Source organism: Schistocerca serialis, chromosome 5, assembly GCF_023864345.2.
Source record: "Schistocerca serialis cubense isolate TAMUIC-IGC-003099 chromosome 5, iqSchSeri2.2, whole genome shotgun sequence".
NCBI classification, from domain to species: Eukaryota; Metazoa; Arthropoda; class Insecta; order Orthoptera; family Acrididae; genus Schistocerca; species Schistocerca serialis.
Window position 1 is genome coordinate 496,111,371 of NC_064642.1, and position 20,827 is coordinate 496,132,197.

Sequence of the window (20,827 nt, forward strand, 5' to 3'; positions counted from 1 at the left end):
ATACATTGTAATTCTGAATGCCTATAACGACATTGAGATTACTGTTCTATTTAATTTTAGTCTCATGTTGACGTTTATAATATTTCGTTTCTCATGCAGTGTGTCCGGTGTTAGAAACAGTCTCTTTAAAATACAATTACTCCCATAAAAAGATTTTTTATTGTTTTACTTATTTCTGTGATTTTTTAAATATTCGGTTGTATATTGTCACCATAAAACAGTTTATTGTAATTCGTTCATATAATTCTCATAAAATTGCAGTGAAACTTGTGTGTCCGCCACTGCAGCAATTTGCCATATGGCTGAAAAGCAGAAACAGCTGTGGCCAGACATCCACAATGAAATTACAATAAAGAAAACAAGTCATGGTGTAGGGGGCAGTTGAAGTAAAAAGAAGATGTATTCATATGTTACTTTGTTCTTAAAATAAATACTTATGAATACATGAAGATGCACATTTGTAGCTCCTTTTGCTAGTTGTCCACTAATTGAGGTGAAAGATATTTTTGTGAGAAAATTCACCTCATCACATGAAAGATTAACCTCATCTTTAGGGTTTGTGTAGTTCCAACAATACATTGGCCAAGACCAACAACTGAATTTATTTTTTATTTATTTAATTTTATGCTACAGTTGCATATAATCTCTAATGGTGACTAGTTTCGATGGCCAGCATTCAATTTCAAACCACTGTCTACATCAGAAGGGATTGTCTTAATCATCATTATTTGCTTTCGGCCTTTGTCCCACTTCAACGGGGGGACGGCCGTCTTACTACGGATTTGGCGATGTTAATGTCAGAGGGTGCCCAGATTCCCTTCCTGTCGCCACTCCGTACCCTCCGGAACGGAGTTAGAGTACCCAGCTGTCTGCATCTAGTGTAAACCATGAAATAGTGCGAAGGTTTTTCAAATGTCTGTGAGTCGTCGAACTGAGGTGGAGCGTGGGGACCAGCCCGGTGTTCACCTAATGGGATGTGGAAAACTGCCTAAAAACCACATCCAGGCTTGCTGGCACACCGGCCCTCGTCGTTAATCCGCCGGGCGGATTCGACCTGGGACCGGCGCACCTATCGGAGTCCAGGAAGCAGCGCATTAGCGCCCTCGGCTAACCTGTCGCGTGGGGGATTGTCTTAATAAAAATGTAAAATACAAAGTTAAAATATATAAATTGTTTTCCCCAATTCTGTATGTACAGTAGTGCAATACATCGGTTATGACATACCTGCTTTGATCATTATTGACTGTAACATAATTCCAGTGGAACATTCGAAATACTGGTAAACTGTTCCACTGCGAATGTAGTGTAGTCAGATATTAGAGGTGCAGATATACAGGGTGTTACAAAAAGGTACGGCTAAACCTTCAGGAAACATTCCTCACACACAAATAAAGAAAAGATGTTATGTGGACATGTGTCCGGAAACGCTTAATTTCCATGTTAGAGCTCATTTTAGTTTCGTCAGTATGTACTGTACTTCCTCGATTCACAGCCAGTTGGCCCAATTGAAGGAAGGTAATGTTGACTTCGGTGCTTGTGTTGACATACGACTCATTGCTCTACAGTGCCAGCATCAAGCACATCAGTACGTAGCAACAACAGGTTAGTGTTCATCACGAACGTGGTTTTGCAGTCAGTGCAATGTTTACTAATGCGGAGTTGGCAGATGCCCATTTGATGTATGGATTAGCACGGGGCAATATCTGTGGCGCGGTACGTTTGTATCGAGACAGATTTCCAGAACGAAGGTGTCCCGACAGGAAGACGTCCGAAGCAGTTGATCGGCGTCTTAGGGAGCACGGAACATTCCAGCCTATGACTCGCGACTGGGTAAGACCTAGAACGACGAGGACACCTGCAATGGACGAGGCAATTCTTCGTGCAGTTGACGATTACCCTAATGTCAGCGTCAGAGAAGTTGCTGCTGTACAAGGTAACGTTGACCACGTCACTGTATGGAGAGTGCTACGGGAGAACCAGTTGTTTCCGTACCATGTACAGCGTGTGCAGGCACTATCAGCAGCTGATTGGCCTCCACTGGTACACTTCTGCAAATGGTTCATCCAACAATGCGTCAATCCTCATTTCAGTGCAAATGTTCTCTTTACGGATGAGGCTTCATTCCAACGCGATCAAATTGTAAATTTTCACAATCAACATGTGTGGGCTGACAAGAATCCGCACGCAATTGTGTGCAATCATGTCATCAACACAGATTTTCTGAGAACGTTTGGGCAGGCATTGTTGGTGATGTCTCGATTGGGCCCCATGTTCTTCCACCTACGCTCAATGGAGCACGTTATCATGATTTCATACGGGATACTCTACCTGTGCTGCTAGAACATGTGCCTTTACAAGTACGACACAAGATGTGGTTCATGCACGATGGAGCTCCTGCACATTTCAGTCGAAGTGTTCGTACACTTCTCAACAACAGATTCGGTGACCGATGGATTGGTAGAGGCGGACCAATTCCATGACCTCCACGCTCTCCTGACCTCAACCCTCTTGACTTTCATTTATGGGAGCATTTGAATGCTCTTGTCTACGCAACCCCGGTACCAAATGCAGAGACTCTTTGTGCTCGTATTGTGGACGGCTGTGATACAATACGCCATTCTCCAGGGCTGCATCAGCGCATCAGGGATTCCATGCGACGGAGGGTGGATGCATGTATCGTCGCTAACGGAGGACATTTTGAACATTTCCTGTAACAAAGTGTTTGAAGTCACGCTGGTACGTTCTGTTGCTGTGTGTTTCCATTCCATAATTAATGTGATTTGAAGAGAAGTACAATGGAAAGAAAAGATTGTGAGATCTTTAAATCTATCTCGAGAAGATTTATGTTCCACGCAAGGAAATGAACCCATAACAAGATCTATCAATGAAGCTACATTATTAAACCGATCAAGTACAGACAGGGACATTAATGCACACGTTCGTTGCAATCAACATCAATCACAACAGTATGAGAGTAGTCATGATAAAATGAGCTCTAACATGTAAAGTGAGCGTTTCCGGACACATGTCCACATAACATATTTTCTTTCTTTGTGTGTGAGGAATGTTTCTTGAAAGTTTGGCCGTACCTTTTTGTAACACCCTGTATATAACCGATATATAGCACGGCTAGGTGCCTTGCCGCCCTATGCGAGAATTGAAAGATGACGACGGCTCTTTCTTAGTACTATCGCTCTCTCCAATATCCTCCCCGTCCACCATCACAAACATCGAAAGGCATAACAATGCAGAGCTCCTATTATACTTTTAAACATCAGACGTCCTCATTTTCTGTGGCCAGTCTTCCATTTTCATGCTTTGCCTTCAATTCCTTTAAAACTAAGTGCCCTCCATTTCTTATTTTTCATCCTCAATTTAGAAAATTCCCAAAATAATTGCAAGAAAATGGACTGAAACAGGATTGGAATTATTTTATGCTGCGAATGAATTTTCCTTGAATTTAGAAATTATGCTATACTGATGCCGAAGCATCAAACTAGGTCATTTCTATAATTGTGGTGTTATTTCGTTCGTAAACATTTACTGGATGAGGAATAAATTCATGTTTTTCAGCATCCACTTCTGTCAAAGTAGACTCATAAGTAGCTGTTCCGTATGCTTTTGAAATGTTTAAATTTTTCCACTTTTTATTTTTTGTGATCTTTTGCTCAGTTTTTTCGTGTTTGATTTGAAGTTAATTTTTTTCTGCCCTTTGCCGTCCCTAAAATGTTGCCGCCCTAGGCGGCCGCCTAGTCTTGCCTATGGTAGAAACGGCCCTGCTACTGCTATTGGTGAACACAGAATGCTGGAAAAATCTTCCTGTATTTTAACGTTTGGTATTTTATACTTTGATATTGTACGATCTGATGTACGCAGTGCTTTGAAAATGAACGCAAGCATTCGATGCTAGTCACCGTTAAATATGAGGCCTTGACGCAACAATGACGAACAATTATACAAATAACTTCAAAGTTTCTCGCAATTGAAAGAAATTACAGAATTAAATTTTGTACCGCTCCCTGATAACTGTTTTGAATATTCTTATCTTTGTAAATTACAGTCTGTTGGGTGGCAGAAGGTTACATTTCTTTCACGTTTTCCATTTATTTTAAATCCAACATTTGCTCAGTCGCACAACCGTTACAATCTTCGATTTCTACACGCAAGACTCACTGTGAAGGAGGTTAAGATCCGAACGTCCTTGCTCACGACGCTACATTACAGTAACAACTTTGATGGGTTTGACTTCGTAGTGCTACATCTTTTTTTTTTTTAATCTTACGCATTCTGATATAACTGAACAGTCCACACACACACACACACACACACACACACACACACACACACACACACACAGGTTTGCTTGCACATGCAAAACCTGTGTAAGTAATTTATCGAATGCCTTGATGTGTTTGTTTCGGTCAGTCTCCTACATAGGTAAACAAATCTCTACAGTTTCGTTATCCCACGTCCGATTTCACCCCACAGGTGCGCCTGTGCAGGCAAAACTACCAAGTCACCCTGTATAGAAGAGAACAGTACCGATATCTTTTGCAAAACCCAATAGGGCTAGCAGAAATATTGCAAAAGTATTTACGGGAAAAATTTTAAGTATTTCAACTTGTCATTTTGTAGGGAGAAATTGAAAATAATATTTGAAAATTAGGTAACGGAGGTGGTGCCGCCTCATGCATTAGTTTCCCAACTTGCTCACCGTGTTTCATCACTGAATGTGGCAATATCTCAGCTCAGGTAACGAATTTTCTTCTTCTTCTTCTTATCTCTTTTAAATCTAATCTCCTTAACTCTGTTCGCTAGACCCGTCTGTTTTATAATGTACCTAGTGGATAACGCAAAGATCTCCGCGACGCTGTTCGAATATAAATGCAGTTGCGTGTAGATTTCAACCAACGAGTTCCGAAAAAGCGCGCTGTGCATGCACAGTGGTCTGATGGCGCAGTTGCATGCAAGGAGGTTCCAGGTATGTCCACACGATGCCACTTTCGTCGTGCGCAAACGCAGACGCACGGGAATAAAAGGCCTTGCACAAAAATTTGTGGAAAGAACGCATGAATGCTCTCGTATCCACACGTAGCTTCATTGCGCCAGCACACTGCCCATCTTCTTCTTTGTTTGGAAGCTTGTGTTGCATTTATTGGTTGGTTGGTGGATTTGGTAGACGGCACCAAACAGCGAGGCCATCGTTCCTGCATTTATTGTGATGAAAAGGCGACAGAAAAAGAAGTATATAAACATCAGAGGTACGTGAAATACAAACTGATAACAACGTTTTTTCTGCAACTTTCGGGAGGAGGTCACGACGAGATTTTAAATTTTCAGTTTGGGAAACGGGCAATAAAATTTTGTCAGCTAGTAACTGGCGACTTATGTATTCGTTTGAATTATTTATTCCTCATTTCAGAACGCACCATTTCAGTTCTATTAAATCTGTAACCTGCAATGTTGAATAATTGTAATTTATTGTTTGACTGCTTTATACCTCTACTCACTGTTGTAAATGCGTAAGCTTGTAATTATTAGCATATTTTGTTCCTATACAATATCACAAATTGTATCTATTAGCATCTATAAGTACTGTTCTCACGTATATAGCTCGCTCAATATCGAAGCAGTTTCCTTGCTTACTGGACTAACGGAATACGAATAAATAAATAAATAAATATAAAAGTGATTATTCCTGAAACTGAGAAATACTTAAGGGAGTTTCTTAGTCGTTATGTGAAGGTTAATTTACTTTCAGTGCGTCATTTGTATTTAATCTTGAAACATGATATACAGATTTGCATCCTTGGACTCGACAGTTTTGGGAATTTCATAGATCCCAAAATCCAGTATAATGGAGGCTGTGTTTTTCAGTTTCGTATTTTTTGCATCATTTCTATTTTTAGTAGATTGTTTTGGAGCTACAATTACCCCATCACTTCTTTTGTTCAGATTTTAGGCTTTTCAGCTGTGCTTTCAAGTCGCACTAGCATGACTATTCGTCCACAGTTCCAATAAATTTTTGAGTTACTCTTCTTTTTTCCTACTTCAAAACTTACGGTATCTTATTGTTTATAGAAATGTGACCGGAGATTTTTTATCTAATAAGTGCCGCTCAGGGCAACACATCTCGAATTTTTATTTTAATACTCTTCAGAAACGGCATTACACACGACTTTTATTTTGTCTCTAATCATCTATAAACTTAAAGGGAGTCAACAGACATTACTGCACATAAATCTCTTTACAGCATAACCTTAACACAAAATACGAAAGGACCCCACCTGCCCGTCGCTTGCTTAAGAACGCCAACATTCCCTCCGAAGACAGGTAGCAATGCGCTTTACGCCCGGCCTTCATTTCCAGGACATTACGCATGCACAAATGCGCATGTGTAGCTGCGCTATTCGAAATTTATGCGCATGCGCAAAGTTGAATACAAAAAAGGCATTGTGTGCACGCGAATATCCTAACTGCCTTGGTTGCGTGGAACCTAGTGTCGTCGTGTAAACGAGGTTTAATATCGAAATGCTGGAAGACCTGTAGAGGAGCGACGCTTGGAGCAGGAACATGCAGATGGTCCTCAAGAAAAAAAAGTCTGACTTATTGCGCAAAATAGGCGAAAGATCCATATGTTAAGCCATTGTCGCTGAAGCGCATATCACTGCGTCCGCGACTCTTCCGTTGCATGCTGCTGTTTACAATTCGTCACCTTTGGTCATAGTCATTCGGTGATAATATTCACCGTGGTGTATGGTAGCCAATGAGAATCGCTGACTCTAAGGTTTCTTTCGGCGGAAGATTCGAGTTAATTTTGGTCTCACTATGGATAGCACGAGATTACTTGTTATTGATCTGGCTATTTGGGTTTTAAGGTTGTTTACTGATTTTCGTATATTCCTTTTCTTTTCGAGTTTTCTATGATTGTCGTTGGATTGGCTCTTTATAGCGCAGCTTAAATCGCTGTGAATGAAACGAGCACCAATCACATTTAAAGTTATCATTGTCGCCTAATATGTGGTTCTACCCCCTAAAAAAAACTGGTTGTGCTGACTTAGTTTGTTGCAGCCGAAGTCATTGGAATGTGATGATTTATTTGAGAGTCGGCGAAGCCAACAAACGTGAACACCAAAAATGATCGTAGCCACAGATTGATCTGTAGTGTAGTCCGAATTCTAGGTTAGGTTAGAACGTGATTAATTAGTTGCGAACTCGTGAAGCCATCGAATATCAGCAAAAGAAAACGATTGTTGTAACATATTGATGTGCAACATAGCTCGAGGTGTGTGTTCGTCGTTGCAACAATCTACAGCACGTGGGTCTCGCTTCCTAATTTACAGTAATTTCCGAGGATATGATTAACTTGGGACCCAACAGCACAAAATACCAGCCGTATTCATTTATAAAGCATAGGAAATTCGAATAAACAATCTAATAAGCTACCCAAAGCCAACTCACGATTTGTTGTGTTAACTTTTCATCACACACATGCGAACTGGTATGAACAGCAGCATTCAGCAGAAGAGCTGTCGGCAAAAGTTATGTACTTGACCCTAGCCCCCCCCCCCCCCCGCCCCCCCCCAGAAATCTTGGTTGTGGTGACAGACTGATCTGTAGTGCAGCCTGAGGTCTATGTTGTGTTGGTAGGTGACAATTTGGTTGTGAGTTGGTAAAGCCAATGAATGTGAATCTGATGGGCACCATTGTACCCTTTCAACAATTACTGTTGACAGTATTGGGAAAAAAACATCTAGGAGCACCCATCTTGAGTGATTCAAAGTGGAATCATAATAGAAACGTGCCAACAAGAAAGGAAAATGCCTAACTGAGAAAGAATCCATAAAAAATATACTTGGCTTGCGAACGGGGGAGTTTCCAACATCCTGGTTCAACAACTTGTTGCTCGTCAAGTTCTTGGACCCTTGCAAAGTGAGATTAACAGAAATAAATGGGAATATCTAAAAAAAGAGTGCAGGGACATTCTGTGTCAAATCAACAAAACTTTCACATGAGTTTTAACTCACTATGTCACATTTTGATGAAATTTGACACAGAGTTAGCTTACATACAGACTAGGAAAAATAATCCAATTTATTTCAATACATCGACCCATTCTGAAAATACAGCAATGTGAAGCTGTCAAAAAATGCTACTCTGGCATAATTTCAAATCACAGTAGTGACTCTACTTAAGCTAAAGTGATGGGAGATGTCATTTTGCAGCATTTTCATGAACTTTGCTGTGATAAACAACATAATATGGGCGTGAGATGAAAACTGTTTTTCAAATTTAAATGAAAATTTAAATTTTAATTCAACAAAGAAATACTTGTTAAAAGTTATTAAAAATTATGCACGTCAATTCACATTATAGTTTACTAATTCCCTGAGTACGAAAGTAGAACTGTGATAGGTTCACACTTCTATAAAATTTCAAAAATACAAATTTCACTAAAAAGAATTACATATTGCATGATCTTCAGGTGGAAATAAAAAATGTTACACGCTTTTGTGGACTTAAAATATTTTTTCAAGTTACTACACACGGGACCCATTTTAATAAAAATATCATGTAAAATCAACATATACATAAAGTAAAATATGACAGCAATCATCTGCTTAATCATGAATGAAAGTATATTTGACCATTGTTTCAGCCACATATACGTCGTACTTTAGCCTTACAAAAGAAGTTTCAACACTGTTATTTTTCATGACTTCACATTCCATGATTTCAGTAAGTTTTTAAACCAACTTAACTATGACAAATTAACAATATTTCAAGTATTTCCAGTTCTTTGGTGACTAAACAGAATTTACAGTGCACATTTACAATATAAACAACCTCACAGTCTTGCCAATCTAAAAGAAAAGACTGAATTCTTGACAAAACATTTCAAGTTCACCCACTGTTTCAACTTATCCGATTTTACAGCATTCAGTGTAATTTAATGTTTACTTCTCCATAAATTGTTCAACAAAACTGCCAGTTTCAGTGATTCTGATGTAGCCTAGCATTTCCAATTTTTTTTCCTCCTTGTCTGCCAGGCACCTCCGCCACTACCTCAGAGTCCACCACCTGCCACTGAAGAGGAACTAGCTAGGAGTACAGATGACGAGCTAAGTGGTGATCTTCTACAGGTAAGCAATGGTGATAGATAATCTCTCATTATTCATTACTGGAAAGTAGTTTTTATCAAATTATATTTTTACACACACTGTATTACTTTGGTTTCTGCAAACTATCTCACTCTAATTCAATGCAATGTGTTGCTGAGGATTGCAAACATTGTGTCAGATGAGACTGATGAAACATAATTGTTGAAGCTTTTGTGGACACTTGATGGATTGACTGTTGGCTTTACTCTTAAGAGCTTCAGTTGTCAACACTGATGAAAGTTAAGAAACCAAAACGCTATCTCACACAAGTATGTGGCATCATTGTGTCCTTTGCAATGATTGCTCAATATTTGATACTGTTCACCACATTGCGTTCACCATTGTGCCTGGTAACAACACTGACATTAGCAACTAATACACATCTTTGGCCGTTCTATCTGTTGCAGAGAATGGCAACTCAGATCATTTACATACTTGATGATGGTGTGTAGTGAACAAAGTTTCAATAACACTTGACCATGTCTCCTGGGTGTTTCACTCCACTCCCCTCCCCTTCCCCCTCCCTCCAGACAGTCTTCTTTTAATCTTCTCAGACTTCCTTCCACGTGGCTGCACTGAAATTCTGCAATGCTTCGATGAGAGTGATACAGAAACAGTGGAATTTAGATGCAGCAATCTGGATGGAAACCCAAGAAGATTTCATCAGCAGTAGAGGCTGGGAAAGTCTACATTCACGTAGTGTACATGAACATGTAAATACGACAGTCTTAAAAAATTCACCCGTGAAATGTACTGCATGTTTTATTTTTATATTAAATGCAGATCTACATATGATCATTGCTGATTGCAAAAATTAATTATATGTTGCCGTTGTGATGAAAAGCTGGAATAAATAATCCTTTTAACTGTAACACTGATGTTCTTTGCTGTCACATTTCGTCAAGACAGTGGCCCAACTGCTTTCTGTGCATGGAGATTAACTTAGCATATTACATTACTTGAAACTTAATGAGGATATGACAAGAAAGTCATGTAAACTAAAGATACGCAGAAAAGAGTGTACAAATGACCATCATAATACAATCATGGCTCGTATAAAATGGGACAGAGGTATCGAATCCCCTGTCTTGCTACAACAGTACACTTCTAAACATTGTAATAATGAAAAAAATGAAACGAAATGAAAAAAATTTTTTTCCTTTTTTTTTCGTTATTATAATGTTTAGAAGTGTCCTGTTGTACCAAGACGGGATTCAATACCTCTGATCCATTTTATTACTTTAATAATAATAATAATGATACCCGTGAAGGCCCGGGAAAAGAATAGGCCTCCGGTACGTTCTGCCAGTCGTAAAAGGCGACGAAAAGAACAAACCACTAATAGGGCTAACCCCCCTTTTAGTGTGAGTAGTTGGTTCAGGACAGAACTAATGAAGCCTCGGACAAGCGCTGTCATGGTCGGGGACGACGCTTGAACCCTATGCCCGTCCACAATGGTAACGACACTGCTAGCCACACGGAAAATGATTTAAATCCAAATAGAGGTGTTTTGCAACCACTCTAGGAGGAAAACAAAGACGGAGGATGAGATGGTCAGATGAAGTTAACAGACACCTCATGTTCTGTTATTACCAAGCAACAAACTTAGGAACCAACGCAACTGGATACAGATCGCAAGTATACACAACATTTATTACCAGATACCCAGAATTAAAATTTTTAACAGAACAACGACTAGCTGATCAGATATGTGTAATAATCAAAAATAACAGGATACCTCAGTCAGAATTAGAAAACATCAAACAACAAGTACAACAAATACTGGAACAAAATAATGTGCAATCAGAAGGAGAAGAAGAAGAAGAAGAAAATACAGTAATGGACTCAAACGTCCTAGAGCAAACAAACAAAGAACAACATGCATCAATTAAACAATCAGAGGAAAACGAAATCTTAAGACAGCCACCAGAACAAGCACGAATAGAACACGAAGTGACACACATGTTAGATATAGAAGAAAAATTTCAGTTGACACATATAGAATACAAAGACACAAATACAGACATTAGACCATTCTTGCATAGACCACCAAATAACCCACAAGTCGAAACAACAATAACAACTATCAACACAATCATACACAACAAAATAAATGAATATACAACTATGGAAGAGTTACAACTGCTGGTTTATTTAGGAGCACTCACTACACTAAATATACACACTAGGCAGAGATCAGAACCAACCAACACACAGAAGAAACCCACAAAACCAGCATAGCAACACAGGCTACAGACCAGAATAGAAAAACTGAGAAAAGACATCGAACAGCTAACACAATTTATAAGAAATGAAATGTCAGACAAAAAACGAAAAAGGTTAGGTAAAATCTCACAACAAGAAGTGATAGAGCAATTAGATGAAAAGAAGCAGAAATTACAAGCATTGGCCAAACGACTCAGAAGATACAAAAAAAGTGAAAATAGAAGGAAGCAAAACCAAATATTCAACACAAACCAAAAGAAATTTTACGAGACAATAGATAACACACACATTAAAATAGACAATCCACCAAACATAACAGACATGGAACACTTCTGGAGCAACATATGGTCAAACCCGGTACAGCATAACAGGCATGCACGGTGGATACAAGCAGAAACAGACGCATACAAGATGATACCACAAATGCAAATGATAATTTTGCAACATGAAGTCACCCAAGCAATTAATTGTGCTCACATTGGAAAGCCCCTGGAAAAGATAAAATAGCAAATTTCTGGCTAAAGAATTTCACCTCAACACATTCACATTTAACTAAATTATTTAACAGTTACATTGCAGACCCATACACATTCCCTGATACACTTACACGTGGAATAAGTTATCTGAAACCTAAAGATCAAGCAGACACAGCAAACCCAGCTAAATATCGCCCCATAACATGCCTACCAACAATATACAAAATATTAACTTCAGTCATTACACAGAAATTAATGACACGTACAACACAGAACAAAATTATAAATGAAGAACAAAAAGGCTGTTGCAAAGGAGCACGAGGATGTAAAGAGTAACTGATAATAGATGCAGAGGTGACATATCAAGCTAAAACTAAACAAAGGTCGCTACACTACGCATACATTGATTACCAATAAGCTTTTGATAGTGTACCCCACTCATGGTTACTACAAATATTGGAACTATACAAAGTAGATCCTAAATTGATACAGTTCCTAAATATAGTAATGAAAAATTGGAAAACCACACTTAATATCCAAACAAATTCAAATAATATCACATCACAGCCAATACAGATTAAGCGTGGAATATACCAAGGAGACTCATTAAGTCCTTTCTGGTTCTGCCTTGCTCTGAACCCACTATCAAACATGCTAAATAATACAAATTATGGATACAATTTTTTACTGGAACATGTTGTTGTTGTTGTGGTCTTCAGTCCTGAGACTGGTTTGATGCAGCTCTCCATGCTACTCTATCCTGTGCAAGCTTTTTCATCTCCCAGTACCTACTGCAACCTACATCCTTCTGACTCTGCTTAGTGTATTCATCTCTTGGTCTCCCTCTACGATTTTTACTCTCCACGCTGCCCTCCAATACTAAATTGGTGATCCCTTGATGCCTCAGAACATGTCCTACCAACCGATCCCTTCTTCTGGTCAAGTTGTGCCACAAACTTCTCTTCTCCCCAATCCTATTCAATACTTCCTCATTAGTTATGTGATCTACCCATCTAATCTTCAGCATTCTTCTGTAGCACCACATTTCGAAAGCTTCTATTCTCTTCTTGTCCAAACTATTTATCATCCATGTTTCACTTCCATACAAGGCTACACTCCATACGAATACTTTCAGAAATGACTTCCTGACACTTAAATCAATACTGGATGTTAACAAATTTCTCTTCTTCAGAAACGCTTTCCTTGCCATTACCAGCCTACATTTTATATCCTCTCTACTTCGACCATCATCAGTTATTTTGCTCCCCAAATAGCAAAACTCCTTTACTACTTTAAGTGCCTCATTTCCTAATCTAATTCCCTCAGCATCACCCGACTTAATTAGACTACATTCCATTATCCTTGTTTTGCTTTTGTTGAAGTTCATCTTTATCCTCCTTTCAAGACACTGTCCATTCCATTCAACTGCTCTTCCAAGTCCTTTGCTGTCTCTGACAGAATTACAATGTCATCGGCGAACCTCAAAGTTTTTATTTCTTCTCCATGAATTTTAATACCTGGAACATATCCACACAAAATCACACATTTGCTATACATGGATGATCTAAAACTACTGGCAGCAACAGATCAACAACTCAACTAATTACTAAAGATAACAGAGGCATTCAGCAATGATATAAATATGGCTTTTGGAACAGACAAATGTAAGAAAAATAGCATAGTCAAGGGAAAACACGGTAAACAAGAAGATTACATATTGGACAACCACAGCAACTGCATAGAAGCGATGGAAAAAACAGATGCCTATAAATATCTAGGATACAGACAAAAAATAGGAATAGATAATACAAATATTAAAGAAGAACTGAAAGTAAAATATAGACAAAGACTAACAAAAATACTGAAAACAGAATTGACAGCAAGAAACAAGACAAAAGCTATAAATACTTATGCTATACCAATATTGACCTACTCATTTGGAGTAGTGAAATGGAGTAACACAGACCTAGAAGCACTCAATACACTTACACGATCACAATGCCACAAATATAGAATACATCACATACATTCAGCAACAGAAAGATTCACATGAAGCAGGAAGGAAGGAGGAAGGGGATTTATCGAAATAAAAAACCTGCATTATGGACAGGTAGACAATTTAAGAAAATTCTTTCTAGAACGAGCAGAAACTAGCAAAATACACAAAGCAATCACTCATGTAAATACATTGGCTACACCACTGCAATTTCATAACCACTTCTGCAACCCTTTAGATCACATAACATCAACAGATACGAAAAAAGTAAATTGGAAAAAGAAAACACTACATGGCAAGCACCCGTATCATCTAACACAGCCACACATCGATCAAGACGCATCCAACACATGGCTAAGAAAAGGCAATATATACAGTGAGACGGAAGGATTCGTGATTGCAATACAGGATCAAACAATAAACACCAGATATTACAGCAAGCATATTATTAAAGATCCCAATGCTACAACAGATAAATGCAGACTTTGCAAACAAGAGATAGAAACAGTAGATCACATCACAAGTGGATGTACAATACTAGCAAATACTGAATACCCCAGAAGACATGACAATGTAGCAAAAATAATACATCAACAACTTGCCATACAACATAAACTAATAAAACTACACGTTCCCACATACAAGTATGCACCACAAAATGTACTGGAGAATGATGAATACAAATTATACTGGAACAGAACCATTATAACAGATAAAACACCACCACATAACAAACCTGGCATCATACTCACCAATAAAAAGAAGAAATTAACACAACTAATCGAAATATCCATACCCAATACAACAAATATACAGAAGAAAACAGGAGAAAAAATTGAAAAATACATCCAACTGGCTGAGGAAGTCAAGGACATGTGGCATCAGGATAAAGTTGACATTATACCAATTATACTATCAACTACAGGAGTCATACCACACAATATCCACCAGTACATCAACGCAATACAGCTACATCCAAACTTATATATATACAATTACAGAAATTTGTAATTATTGATGCATGTTCAATTACCCGAAAGTTCCTGAATGCCATGAAACATATACCGTACAGTTAAAAGGAAGTCACGCTTGATGAAGGTCTGCGTCACTTTCCATTTTTGACCAGACATAACGTCTGAGAAAAGAAAGAGAGATAATAATGAAAATAACCAGTTATTGACAATACGTGGCTTCTCCTTCTGGCAGAAGAGTTTAAGGGGAAGGAAGAGGGGTGAAGGAAGAGGACTGGAGAGGTTTAGGGAAAGGGGTACAGTTTAGAAAAGTCATCCAGAATCCCAGGTCAGGGGAGACTTACCAGACGGGATGAGAAGGAAAGACTGATTGTTGGGGACTACACCAGACGAGATTTGAAAACCTGAGAGCTTAGATAAGGTAATATGCAAGGCAAAGATTACTATTAAAACATCGTCCATAAGTTAATAAGAGTGAAAAGCTAAGTGTGTTATATGTAACAGAGGTAGGGGGGGGGGGGAGCATAAAAAATGACCAGTCAGAAAATGAAAGGTGTAGAAAAGTAAGATCGAGTGAAGAAAGGAATAGTTACTGTGAAGAAATGCTGAGACAGAAGTAGTAAATGTAAATTAAGGCCAAGTGGCTGGTGAGAACCAAGGACATGTAGTGCTTGTTCCCACCTGTGGAGTTCCTAGAAAGTTGTGTCTGGGGGAAGAATTCAGATGATGCATGTGATGAAATAGTCACCAAGGTCATGATTGTCTTGTTGTACAGCATGCTCTGCAACAGGATGTTGTGTGTTACCTGTGTACACCCTTTGCCTATGCTTATTCATCTTGAATGATAACTGGGTGGCAGTCATGCTGATGTAAAAAGCTGAACTGTGTTTACATAACAGTTGGTATGTGACATGTGTCATTTCACAGTTGGCTCTCCCTTTCATAGTATATGTTTTGCCAGTTACAGGGCTGGAATAGGTGATAGTAGGAGGGTGCATAGGGCAAGTCTTGGAATGGGGACAATCACAGGGGTAGGAGCCATAGGGTCGGGAGATGGGTGCAGAAGGAGTGTAGGATCTGACAAGAATATTGTGGAGATCAGGAGGGCAACGAAAAGCTATTCTAGATGTGGTGGGAAAAATCTCAAACAGACTGGAGCTCATTTCAGGGCTTGATTTTAGGATGTCATGGCCTTGTCAAACTGGCTGATCAGTACATTCAAGATCAGCATAATACTTAGTGACCAGTGGTGTGCTCTGAAGTTGTTTTTTGGAGGGTTCAACAGTACCAGAATTGGATGTGATGGCCCAGGAAATCTTCTTGAACTAGGCTGTTGGGATAATTACATCCAGTGAAGTCTGAGGTGAGAATGGTGGAGTATTGCTGTAAAGAGTCTGAATCTGAACAAATACGTTTGCCTCAAGTGCCAAGGCTATATGGGAGGGAATGTTTCACATGGAAAGGATGGCAACTGCCAAAATGTAAGCACTGTTGTTTGTTAGCAGGTTTGATGTGGACGGATCCTTCCAAAAAACAAATTCAGAGCACACCACTTGTCACCCGGTATTATCCAGGTCTTGAATATATTAATCAGCTACTTCAACAAGGCCATGACTTTCTAAAATCATGCCATAAAAGGGGATAAATTTTGTCTGACAACTTGCCCACCACACCTAGAACAGCTTTCTGTCACTCTCCCAATCTCCGCAGTATCCTTGTCAGACTCTATGCTCCTTCTGCACCCCTTTCTCTACACTATGGCTTCTTCCCCTGTGGCCATCCCCATTGCAAGACTTGCCCTATGCACTCTCTTCCCACCATCTATTCCAGCCCTGTAACTGGCAAAACATATACTATGAAAGGGAGAGCCAGCTGTGAAACAATGCGTCATATACCAGTTGCATTCCCGGCCGGGTTGGGGATTTTCCCTGCCCGGGGACTGGGTGTATGTATTGTCCTCATCATTTCATCACCATCATCACCATCATTTGTGACAGTGGCTAGAATGAACTGTGTAAAAAAAATTGGACTGTGTAAAAATTGGGGCTTTTTACAGGTGCTGATGACCGCACAGTTGAGCACCCCACAAACCAAACGTCATCATATACAAGCTGTTATGTAAACATTGTTCGGCCTTTCATTGGCATGACTACCACCCAGTTGTCAGTCAGGATGAATAGGCATAGGCAGAGAGTGTGTACATGCAACACACAATATCCTGTTGCAGAGCATGTTGTACAACAAGACAGTCATGATCTCGGTGCCTATTTCACTACATGCGCAATCAGGATTCTTCCCCTTGACACAAGTTTCTCAGAACTCCACAGGTGGTAACTAGCACTACAACATGTCCTTGGTTCTCACCACCCACCTGGTCTTAATGTATGTTAATTCCTTCTGTTCAGCATTTCTTCACAGTAATTAGTCCCTTCTTCACTCCATTTTAGTTTTCTACATCTTTCAATTTCTGAGCTGTCTATTTTTCACAGTCCCCCCTCTGACCTCTGTTACATACAATGCACTTAGCTTTTCACTCTTATTAACTTGTGCACAATGTTTTAGTTGTAATCTCTGTCTTCCATATTTACTGTGTCTTCCACTTTTAAGCTCTCAGGTTTTCAAATCTTGTCTGGTATAGTCCCCAACAATCAGTCTTTCCTTCTCATCCTGTCTGGCGAGTCCCCCCTTATCTGGGGTTTTGGGTGGCTTTTCTGAACTATACCTCTTTCTGTAAATCTCTCCAGTGACTTTGACAAAAGGCAGATTATTACGCTAGGCACCTGGGAACAAGAGTCTTAAAAATGACAAATCTGTTGGTGTGCTACTGTAGTGATCACCTATGGAAAGTGGCTGAAGGAGGGTAAAAGCTCAAGCATATGACAAAATACTGTCTGCTTATACTTCATGACAGAATATGAAGTACAGAGGCTTGCTTGCTCTCTAAAACTGGATTGTAGGCAATCTACAGCCGATCTGATGGCATAGTATAATGCTGATGCAGGTACAAGTGTTCTGGAGCTCACCATTTAGTGCATGTTGTTTAAAATGGTGGCCTGCAGTAGATAACCCCTACTACTCACGCAGTCCAAGCTGGCGCACTGGGGGGTGGGGGAGAGGGGGCTCATGGATCATCATCATCATCATCATCATCATCATCATTTAAGGCTGATTATGCCTTTCAGCGTTCTGTCTGGAGCATAGTCCCCCTTATAAAATTCCTCCAAGATCCCCTATTCAGTGCTAACATTGGTGCCTCTTCTGATGTTAAGCCTATTACTTCAAAATCATTCTTAACAGAATCCAGGTACCTTCTCCTTGGTCTACCCCAACTCCTCCTACCCTCTACTGCTGAACCCATGAGTCTCTTCGGTAACCCTGCTTCTCCCATGCGTGTAACATGACCCCACCATCTAAGCCTGTTCGCCCTGACTGCTACATCTATAGAGTTCATTCCCAGTTTTTCTTTGATTTCCTCATTGTGGACACCCTCCTGCCATTGTTTCCATCTACTAGTACCTGCAATCATCCTAGCTACTTTCATATCCATAACCTCAACCTTGTTGATAAGGTAACCTGAATCCACCCAGCTTTTGCTCCCATACAACAAAGTTGGTCGAGAGATTGAACGGTGCACAGATAACTTAGTCTTGGTAATGACTTCCTTCTTGCAGAAGAGATTAGATTGTAGCTGAGTGCTCACTGCATTAGCTTTGTTACACCTCACTTCTAGTTCTTTCATTATGTTGCCATCCTGTGAGAATATGCATCCTAAGTACTTGAAACCGTCCACCTGTTCTAACTTTGTTCCTCCTATTTGGCACTCAATCCATTTATATTTCTTTCCCACTGACATTACTTTCGTTTTGGAGATGCTAATCTTCATACCATAGTCCTTACATTTCTGATCTAGCTCTGAAATATTACTTTGCAAACTTTCAATAGAATCTGCCATCACAACTAAGTCATCCGCATATGCAAGACTGCTGATTTTGTGTTCACCTATCTTAATCTCACCCAGCCAGTCTATTGTTTTCAACATATGATCCATAAATAATATGAACAACAGTGGAGACAGGTTGCAGCCTTGTATTACCCCTGAGACTACTCTGAACCATGTACTCAATTTACCGTCAACTCTAACTGCTGCCTGACTATCTATGTAAAGACCTTTCATTGCTTGCAAAAGTTTGCCTCCTATTCCATAATCACATAGAACAGACAATAACTTCCTCCTAGGAACCTGGTCATATGCCTTTTCTAGATCTATAAAACATAGATACAATTCCCTGTTCCACTTATTATTTGCCGTAAGCTAAAGATCTGGTCCTGACAACTTCTAAGAGGCCTAAACCCACACTGATTTTCATCCAATTTGTCCTCAACTAATACTCGCACTTTCCTTTCAACAATACCTGAGAAGATTTTACCCACAACGCTGATCAAAGAGATACCTCTGTAGTTGGTACAATCTTTTCTGTTTCCATGTTTAAAGATTGGTGTGATTACTGCTTTTGTCCAGTCTGATGGAACCTGTCCCGACTCCCACACCATTTCAATTATCCTGTGTAGCCATTTAAGACCTGACATTCCACTGTATTTGATGAGTTCCGACTTAATTTCATCCACCCCAGCCGCTTTATTGCACTGCAATCTATTGACCATTTTCTCCACTTCCTCAAATGTGATCCTATTTCCATCATCATTCCTGTCCCATTGTACATCGAAATCTGAAACGTTACTGATCGTATTTTCACCTACATTGAGCAACTGTTCAAAATATTCCCTCCATCTGCCCAAGGCATCAACAGGATTCACCAGCAGTTTTCCTGACCTGTCCAAAATACTTGTCATTTCCTTCTTACCTCCCTTTCGAAGACTGCTAATTACACTCCAGAATGGTTTTCCAGCAGCTTGACCCAAGGTCTCCAACCTGTTTCCAAAGTCTTCCCAAGATTTCTTCTTGGATGCTATAATTATCTGTTTGGCTTTGTTTCTTTCTTCAACATAACTTTCTCTGTCTACCTGAGTTCTAGATTGTAGCCATTTTTGATATGCCTTCTTTTTCCTTTTACAGGCTGCCTTGACTGTCATTCCACCAAGCTGTTTGCTTCTTCCTACCTTTACACACTACTGTTCCAAGACATTCTTTGGCCACTTCTAGTACTGTGTCCCTGTACCTTGTCCATTCATTTTCCAGTGACTGCAATTGACTACATTCAACTAGCTGGTATCTTTCTGAGATCACCGTTATGTACTTGTGTCTGATTTCCTTATCCTGAAGTTTCTCCACTCTTATCCTCCTACACATGGACCTGGCCTCCTGCACTTTCGGTCTCACAATATCAATTTCACTGCAGATTAAATAGTGATCGGTGTCATCAAAGAATCCCCTGTATACACGTGTGTCCCTCACAGCCTTCCTGATTTCCTGATCTGTTATTATGTAGTCAACGACAGATCTGGTTCCCCTGCCTTCCCAAGTATACCGGTGAGTGTTCTTATGTTTAAAAAAGGAGTTTGTGATTACTAAGCCCATACTGGCACAGAAATCCAAGAGTTGTTTCCTGTTCCTGTTGGCCTCCATATCCTCTCCAAATTTACCCATAACTTTTTCATACCTTTCTGTTCGATTTCCAATCGTGGGGCTCATGAAAGTGACCATAAATGGGAAATGCCTTTACAATCACTTCTATCAACCATTGCACCAAATTCCATCTGGGATTGCATGAATAACCTATGTCCCATGTTTGCTTCTAATGCCAATGCAGTAAGGACGAGAATGTTTGACATGGAAAGAATGGCAAGTATCAGAATGTGTAGTGTTGTTTATTAGTAGGTTTAATGTGGGCAGAAGTGTGTAGCTGGCCTTCGGTGAGGGTGAGAACAATATCAAGGGAAGTGGCACAGGATTCGGTATAGGTCCATATAAAATTTAATTGGGAGAAGGTATTAAGAGATTCCAGGAATTTTAACAGGCGTATGTCACCATGAGTCCAT

General features: G+C 39.6%; 1 protein-coding gene across 1 annotated transcript in view; it reads left to right on the plus strand.

Annotated features, from left to right (window-relative positions):
- Nucleotides 1-20,827, plus strand: part of LOC126482030 (multiple PDZ domain protein) — a 1,476,438-nt gene that overhangs the window by 293,272 nt on the left and 1,162,339 nt on the right. Inside the window, exon 2 of the mRNA XM_050106002.1 lies at nucleotides 9,051-9,143. Coding sequence (XP_049961959.1) covers nucleotides 9,051-9,143 — 93 coding nt within the window. The remainder of the gene's footprint in view (nucleotides 1-9,050; nucleotides 9,144-20,827) is intronic.